The sequence below is a fragment of the Pteropus vampyrus genome, unplaced genomic scaffold, assembly GCF_000151845.1.
Source record: "Pteropus vampyrus isolate Shadow unplaced genomic scaffold, Pvam_2.0 Scaffold119, whole genome shotgun sequence".
Taxonomy (NCBI): domain Eukaryota; kingdom Metazoa; phylum Chordata; class Mammalia; order Chiroptera; family Pteropodidae; genus Pteropus; species Pteropus vampyrus.
The window spans coordinates 468,745-477,522 of record NW_011888900.1 but is presented as its reverse complement, the minus strand read 5'-3'; the positions used below and the strand labels follow the sequence as shown (position 1 = coordinate 477,522).

At 49.0% G+C, this 8,778-nt stretch overlaps 1 protein-coding gene and 1 pseudogene across 1 annotated transcript in view; one reads left to right on the top strand and one right to left on the bottom strand.

Annotated features, from left to right (window-relative positions):
- Positions 1-8,778, bottom strand: part of RTTN (rotatin) — a 130,658-nt gene that overhangs the window by 13,882 nt on the left and 107,998 nt on the right. The window contains exons 41-44 of the mRNA XM_023534106.1: positions 4,529-4,634; positions 3,655-3,752; positions 2,478-2,555; positions 34-160 (exon numbers count right to left, since the gene is read on the bottom strand). Coding sequence (XP_023389874.1) covers positions 34-160; positions 2,478-2,555; positions 3,655-3,752; positions 4,529-4,634 — 409 coding nt within the window. The remainder of the gene's footprint in view (positions 1-33; positions 161-2,477; positions 2,556-3,654; positions 3,753-4,528; positions 4,635-8,778) is intronic.
- LOC111743707 lies at positions 8,456-8,573 on the top strand (annotated as a pseudogene).

The window sequence follows — 8,778 nt, the reverse complement described above, 5'->3', positions numbered from 1 at the left end:
GCATCGCTGAAAAACAGTACTGGGTCTATTTACCGTTTGGAAAATTTGCGGTGTAGACACAGAGCAGCTGCAGGGCATTCTGCATCAATGAATCATCCATCAAAAGCCAAGGCCAGAGAGAGTGCAGGACAGGGACGAGATGCGCCTCCAGAGCTGCTTCCTGTTGTGGAAAAAGGATGACGTTAGTCCCGACGCGGGAGGATACGCAACTAAAACCAAACCCCGAATACGGAGAACACCCCTCTCCTCCTGGAAGCGGACACGCCCACCTGTGTTCTGGAACGCGGCCCACTTGCCTCCTTAGGGATCCTCATCCATCCATTAGTTCTTGTGTCCCTGTCCCTTTAATAACTAGTCCCCAGTCTGCTCAGTTCTGTTTACGTTCAGTTTACAAACACACGCGCAGTCGAACTGCCTCCCGTGCTCTGTGTCCTAAGTATTAACGCTGCTCTTCCTGACTAGGCTTCTGGGAAGAACACTCTTACTGCTGTGCCTTCCCATCTCTTAGTCTTCAGCTTACTGCAGTTTACTCTGTCCTGATGCTAGCGAGACCTCTCCTGTCCCTGTTACCAAACCCTCAGGGGTCCAGCATCTGTAAAAGGTCTTTCATTCACTTCCTTGGAGCCCCTGCCCCCTGGACCATCTGCAAGCTCTCTCCGCATTCCCTTCTCAGATGCCTGATGCCTTCTCTGAAACAGTCATACTTTCCACGAACATTGCCCAAGCGCATGGGTTCTTGGAAGTTCCAACAACTGTCTCAACTACGAACACCCGCTGTCACGGGTACCTCCTAACATCCCCAGCCCATTTCACCACTCGGAGCCCCAGATCCATGTCACCAACAGACTGCCAGCATGTTCCACCGGGATGGCCCGAAGGCACTTTCCGCTGACGTGAGCGAGCCCGAACATCAGGCTCCCTCACGTCACGCCCCGCTCCAGCACGCACTCCTGCATTCGACCAGGGTCAGGACGTCACTCTCCATTTCTCCTCCTCTCCCCGTCTCGGATTTACTCCCCCGCACCCCGCTTCCATCTGCCCGGCCTGGGCCTCGCCATCTCTTGCCCGGACAATCCCCACCTCTAACCTCGCCTGCTGTTCAATCGTCTACCCTGCAGCCGCCGCGGTCTTCCCAGTGTGAAAACGCATTAATGTCACACAAACACAGACGCTGGGTGGCATGGCCGGGAGACTCGGTGAATCCCCACGGGAGTGACCAGCCAGTAGTAATGGGAGTGTGTCAGGAACCTCAGGTAGGTCGGAGCAGAAAAAGGAACTAAGACCCTTTGCCCCCAGGACTATATTTATACCCAAGTAACCAAATATTCTTCTTTCGCTTGGCTCCTTATCGCCAACTTGGAAATGTAGAAACGCTTTGAGTTCCTGAGAGAGTACACGTTCACAGACGGCTAATGTGTTCGAACATTTATAACCAAAAAACAGCCCCGGCCTCTCATAGATCCATGTGAGCAGACCCTACCTAGAAAGCGTTCCAGAGCGTTCCCTGAGGAAGGCGTCAGGAAAGAATACAGACCGCGCCGAGTCACGAGGGTACTATTTAGCATAAAGGGTCATAAATTTAGTAAATGATGCCTCTATCTGTGGTAAAAAGTTCACGCATGGGGTATTTTATGAAACGTATAAACACTTAATTCCCGTCAAAATGTCCTGAAATATAAATGTATGTGTTCGAGATATGGTGTTTTTCCAGTTTTATCACAAGTAAAAGCAAAGAGAGTAATGTTTTTTAAAGGAAGCGTCTACCGTTTCTTTGTCCTCCTCATTGTGCGCACTGCCTGTGTGAAAGTCAGTGCTTCGAGAGAGTTGTGTCACTATACGAAGCAGCCGAAGAGCTCAAGACATTATCCCGGCTGACCGCGCCACGCGGTCTCTAAGCTAAGGCGGCATCAGTGCTCAGACGGAGCACCGCAGCGGTTCCCGGACGGAGGAGCCGGGAGCTGCAGGTGAAGCGGCGCCCCGGGGTGCCCCCTAACCCCCGCCCCCCGCTCTCAAGGGCGGGAGGCACTTTCTACTCGGGAGCAGGAAGCGCACCGTCTTCGCTCCTCACGGACACAGACGCCTCCACTTATTCCCCTGGAGAGCTGACAACGGCCCCTGAAAACACGCTGCCTCAGGAGACGTACGCGGCCGCTCACGCCCCATCTCTGTGAGAACAGCGCCAAACGCACAACGGTGCAGGCAGAGGCTCGGGTCTGCGCGAGCTGCCCCAAGCCCAAGTTCGGGCGATCGAGCTAAGACGCCGGTACGAACGAAGCTGTCGTGAGCGTGGGAGAGGAGCGGGCGCGCGTGCGGATTCCGAGGGTTAGCGCTGAGTGTGAGGGGTGACCAACCGCGCATCTGAAATCACTCGGAGTTTTCCATGTTCCCTCCTATCTTATCTCCGGATGATATAGGAATTATCCTGAATTAACCTGTTTGGCACTGACACGAAAATTCTGAGACGGAGCTCTACTTACTTTGCATTCTTCGTTTTGATAAAGGCAGTTTCTCAGGAGCTGCATGGCAATGCTTAACTCTTTAATAAAACCATCCTCCTGTTTAAACAGAAAGCAGTTGAAGAACGTGACCACGACAGCGTATTCCACGTTTTAGACACAGCAATTCTTTCTTTTGGGTCATATTACAGGGCAGCTATGCCCTCCCCGCGCCTGACACCATAACTCTGAGGGGACTGACAAGCTAACCATCTCTGAAAGATGGCCGCAGCTCAGGAAGTGCATCCACCACGGAAAAGCTATTTCTGTTCTATCAAGCGCGGAGGAACCGAGGTATGTAATAAGCTCCATGTTTCATCTCAATAACGTGAAGCAGGGACTGACTGGCTTTCGATCATATCAGGTGTTGGCTGACTTTCTCAATGATGAAATAAAGGGCCTCTGCCTAGAGAGGAAAAGAGGCAAGACACTGAAAAGCACGTAATGGAATTATTAAATATGGCTTTTTCTTGGTTTCTAATCAAATGCAGCAGAAACTAGTTATTACATAAATCACCGCTGCGATGGCCTTAGCTGAACACGGAGAAACACGCACACGCTTCGTTTTCTCATGAAGCCCACGTGGCGGATTTGGAACCACAGTGGTTATTAATCACCACCGCTTTACATAAAACGTGTGCTACTTAGCGTTTACATGAACATGCCGTTTGAACGTGACTCCGGCAGACTCGACAGCAGAAAGAGACGTTTAGAAGTCACGGAAGGACACAATCGGAGATTAGGAATAGCAGCTCTGCCCGCCCCCCCCGATCTGGGGCAAACACCGGACCGGCTTTGTCGATAGCGAGTTAAAGGACTGCGTTCCCACAGGCGTGCACGAGACGCCTCATTCCCGGTGCACCTACACCTACTTTGAGAGATTTTCTTCTGGAAGTATACAGCATTCACCACGCACACTCCGAAGTGTTTACAACAATAAACACACAACATATAAATTTCATTTAAAGATCTTCAAGTGAGAACTAGGACACCCAAACCCAAGTCTGCTAATGTAGAAATTCCATTAATTTACCTAACTGTGCTTTTCTTCTAAACCAGGCATTTCTACCACATATCGGTGTCGTTCATCAGCATAAGGGCTGGAGAGGGGTTTCCGCGCCTGGCCGCGCCTGTGCCCCACAATCCCGGACCCCGTTACCTTCTTCTTCAGCGCGGCCTTCCCAGGCCGCAGAGAGGCGAGGCTCAGCTGCGCGTCGACGTGCTTCATCTGCTCCACGCAGCTGTCTATCAGATCGGCTGCAAGACCAAATCTCAAACAATCAAAGGATATTCCACTTCCGAGTAAGCTGAAAACACATATCCCCATCAAACTCTCAAAAACGCAACAAACTACATTTCTGACCGACTCCGTTTCAGTGTTTTCAGTGAGAGACTAATGAATCAGAGGGAGAAAACGTAAGAGAATTAAAATGCTAAAGCCTGCTGGCTTTCAACTGAGTGCAATACTCTCAGACCTGAACTACATTTTGAAGAAAGTGTAACTTGTTTCAGTAGCAAATTACAGCTGCAGTGAACGGACTTGGCATTGCTATTACTCCTTCAGCTCTAAGACCTGCTGCACCCTGATGAGAAACTGCAGATGAGAAATCACAACGCTCTACGGGGGGGTCTGGCATAAAATTATAAGAGCACACATGTGAAATACACACGCATATGAATATGCATACATAAATACAGGATAATTCAGTGCATTGCTGTTACTATCAAAACTATGCTCTTTTTTCCAGCTATGCAACGTGTGGTTACTAATATTTAATGATTGTGAAATTGAGTGATAGGTTTTTTAAGCCTCTATAGTATTTAGATATTCTCTAGAGTAGGAATCACTGCGCAAAAACAATCTACATGAACGATTTTTTATTTTGAAAGCAATGCATGTTTAACTATTTTTAGCGCCCCTGGGAGTGTAAGTTTTTTACATTTTTGAATCCAAGAAGAATTAAAATGAATAAGCGGTGAAACAGACGAGCTGAAACTCTGCCGTGAAGACGCCGGCTGCGTCTGAGGCTCACCTTTCAGAGCGTGCCTCTGCGCGGCTCTGCTGACGGCCAGGAGAGACAGCAGTGCGTTGGCAGCGACCCTCTTCAGAGCGTCTCTGGGGGGCTTCCCTTCGTAGCACTGCAAAGGATGCACATCGAACTGCCTTGAAGCAAACCTTGGTCTGGGGAAAACTGCTGGGAATTAGAGATGCGCACTACCTAAAAGGGTTTGTGAGGCTCCGACTATTCCATGAAATTCGCTGGAATTTGATAAATCGTTAAGATGCAAGCATGTTGTGTGGATAATAAGAAATTTATAATGTGGAAAGGACCAACAATCATTCTCAAAAACTCATCGTCTAAAGAAAAAGCTCCATTGAGTGTAACACATGGTAAGTACACGCACTTCCTCAAATTCTTCAGGGAATGTGTGAACGTATACGTTACTTACTTAAAAGGGCCCTTGAAAAACTGTCCTCGGATCCCTCCTTTCTGCTGGAGACGCATCCCCCGCTCCGTGTCCACCCAGTAACCCCTCATCCCTGCACCTCAGGCGCGTTGGGGCATCCCATCTTTCATTCCTATAGTAATGCTGTCCTGTCATATGACACGTTTTTCAACAAAATATTATTTCTTGATGATTTTCAGTTGTAATTTTGAAAATACTAATATTTTGATATATTTCCTTTACACATTTGAATTTATGAGTTTAAAATTTTTTCATCATAAAAAATTCCAAATATGTACAAGAGTAAACAGAATACCAAAGCCCATACTCTTTCCTTTAAAAATTTTGGCCGAAGTATTTTAAATTAAATACGAGAAACCATCAAGTGGCAGACTCCAGTACACGTAATCATAAAGCCATTATCACGCTTAACATAATCAACAATAATTTCTTGATATCAACTACTATCCAGTCCAAGTTCAGATTTTCTCTTGTGTCTCAAAACTGTTCTCTCAGTTGCTTCAGTGGAACCAGGACCCGGCGAAGCCCTCACATCCCATCCGCTGCTGCCCCCTAAACCGAGCGCGCCTCCCCCGCCCCCGCCCCCCGGCCACCACCGGCGTGTTCCAGGCACTGCTGTCACCTCACACTCTCGAGGTGCTGAATACACCAGATGAGTCGTCCCACAGAAGCCCCCTAGTCTGCACTTACCTGTCTCCTGTGCTGATTACCACTTGTCTTCTCTCCTGCATTTCGCATCTACTGGGTGTTTTAGCTCTAAATGCTTGATGAAATTCAGGTGAAATATTTTGTGGTAAAGAGTGTCATGTGGATATACGCGTACATTTTTATTATAATTTCAAGAGGTTCATAAATTCCAGTTTCAGAATCTAGAAGTTCCTAGACTTCAGAATTCATATTTCATAATTTCTTCTACCAGTAAATTTCAAAATGATCCAACTTTTTTAATATCGTGATTAAAATTAAGCTTAAATGATATAATTTTACATCGATGGAATTCTACTTACAATTCTGGGCTAGCCCTGGCACTGTGACACTGGAGAAGCCTGCAGAGTCGGGGCCCTCACCCCTCCCACTGGGGGCACCTCTGGCCAATGGGGCAGATGTTAAATGCTGGGCCCAGGGGTGCTTGGGAACGATCGTGCCGAGGGTGACTGTGAGGGGGGAAGGCAGGGGAGTGCTGTAGGATGAGGAATATATTTGGAGCGTAATCATTACAGTGAACCCCGAGAATCCTAATTTGTCTAAACTTAACCTTTACCTTTAACAGGAAACTCACTCTCGTATACACACACTTATTGAACTTGAATGTATTAGTGATTTGAGGAAAACCAAACTGATCTCGTCGAATACTACTCATCTACTACCTGCAGCGATGGGGAGGGGAAAGAGGTAAGACTTCTAGGAACCAGTTGTGCTCACAGATGTGTTTTTTATGCCCTGGTGAAAGCTCATGAAAGTAACAGAAACGGAACGCACCCCCCCACACACACACACGCACACACGTAACCCCCAAGGTGGGAAACCAGAAAGCAAACAAATGGACAGCAGAAACGCCGGCAGGCTTGAGAATCCTGAATTCCAGGCGGTGAGGAGGGACGCTGACCACCACCCCCGTCTCTGGACTAAACTGCAAAGGCCGAGGAATTCGGACCCGGCGCCCCGCAGGTGAGCCTGGAGGGAACTGTTAGAAAGATCTCGGATATGCAGTTAGGGGACCAGATTCCGCCCGCTGCCCACCAAACCCCTCTTCCTCTCCAACCCTTGAAAAAACTGGACATCTGGTCTCCACCGAGGATGAATGGGAAGGACTTTAAACGGGCAGAGATGAGGCTCGCTTGTGGGTGAGGGATTTCTACCCAAAACAGGAAGGATTAAGTGAAATTGTGCAAATTAAATCCTAAAACCCCAGCTCTCTACTCCCACACATGCGAAACACCTGGCAGGTGGGTTTTTACCTCCAGTCAGGAGGTCGGAAAATCCTCTAGGGGTTGTGACAAGCTCAAGAAGGCCGGGTGACAAAATGATCCAGTCAAGTGCCCTCACACAGTACAGCTTGCAGGTGACAAGCTCCACTCAGACGCTCGAGACTTCCAACCTGCTTTAAGTCTCCCAGTTTTAAACACGGCAGACAACCAAAGTTACCAGAACCAGAGAAAAGTCCCCAACCACAAAACAAAAACAGAAACAGAGAAAAAGAAGCAAAGAGAGCTTCTCTAGGAAGAAGAACCTGAAGAGGAGTTCTGAGTACACAGAGCAGAGTGGAGGGGATGCCGGGGAAGGAATTAAAGACTGGCGCCTGCAGGTGGGGGGAACCCCCAAGGGAGCCCAGCACGAGGGGGTTGAGACCCGCATCGGCGTAGAGCATCAGGGAAGCGCAGAACACCAGAGACAAAACAAGATTCTGAAAACATCCAGGACACAGAAACCAGGGATCACAGTGGCTTCCGAATCCGCTACAGTAACAAGAGAAGTTCAGGGGGACAGACGACGCCTTCGAAACTCTGACGTGAACAATCTCCAGCCTAGAGTTCTCACTTGGCCCGATGATAAATTTAATGTAGGGGCAGACAAAGACATTCAGTCTAATCTCAAACAAAGCCTCCTCCGCACCCTTTCTCTGGGGCCTGCTGCAGGGCAGACTTTACCACAAGGAGGGCGTGAGCCCAGCAAGGAGGACACGGGCCACAGGCGACCGCAGGAAGCAGCAGACAGGTGAAGGGGTTCCTGGGAGGACGGTGAACAGAGACCCCGGGTGACAGGGCACCAAGGAGGTCACAAGGAATAGGCAGTAATTTCTTTTGAAAGACGAAGCTGAATAAGTTCTGACGTTCCTGAATATACTGCTGGCGAAGAACATGGACCTTATCAGTGATAACAGAACACTCAGCAAATTGAAAAATAACACAAGTCCCTCCAAGGAAAGAGAGAGCTGTGCAGTGAAGGAACTAAGCGCTGCCAATGGTCCGGTCGTGCGTGTTCTCAGGACTCAGCACTGCACGCTGCGCGGTCTGCAGTCGACGTGAAGACACGTGACACGGGACACAGAGGGCACCCGCCGCGGGCAGGTGGGTGGGGTGGAAAGAGGGTTACAGTCTCATTTTCCACAGTGGGAAACCAACAGATCATGTCCAAACCCGAATAACCAAGCTAGGGAAACACGAGCACGTTACTTAGAGACAAAGGAGCGAAACTGGAAAATAACAAGCTAAAAGAGGTGTAAGCAGTTGCCTCTGAGAAGGGGGAAACGAGGGAGGAAGGCAGAAGTACCCTACTTTGGGTATGAAAACGTATAAAATTGTGTGGCATTCTCAAATGTAAAAATGGTAAAACTGATACAAAAGCCTCTAACTAAACACAAACGAGAAAGAGGATAACCTATGGTAAAACCACACACTTCAACATATACTGAAGGTCAGAGAACAGTAATTGCTACGGTCCCTACGGCCATGCCACCCTGAACACGCCCGATCCCGTCTGACAAGTACGGTCCCTACGGCCATGCCACCCTGAACAAGCCCGATCCCGTCTGACCTCGGAGCTAAGCAGGGTCAGGCCTGGTTAGTACTTGGATGGGAGACCACCTAGGAAGACCGGGTGCTGTAGGTGTTAAAACATAATAATAATAATAATATTAACAATAATTGATACGGTCCAGGCAGCATGTACTACAGACTGAAAAGCAGTTCATAGCATCGGAGCAGGGCAGCGCCCAGCGGGAGGGGCCTGGAGGCGGGAGGCCGAGGCTAAGGTCCAGGGTCCAGGAGCCGAGGCCACCATATCTAGCCACTGGAGGTCGCAGACACACAGGAAA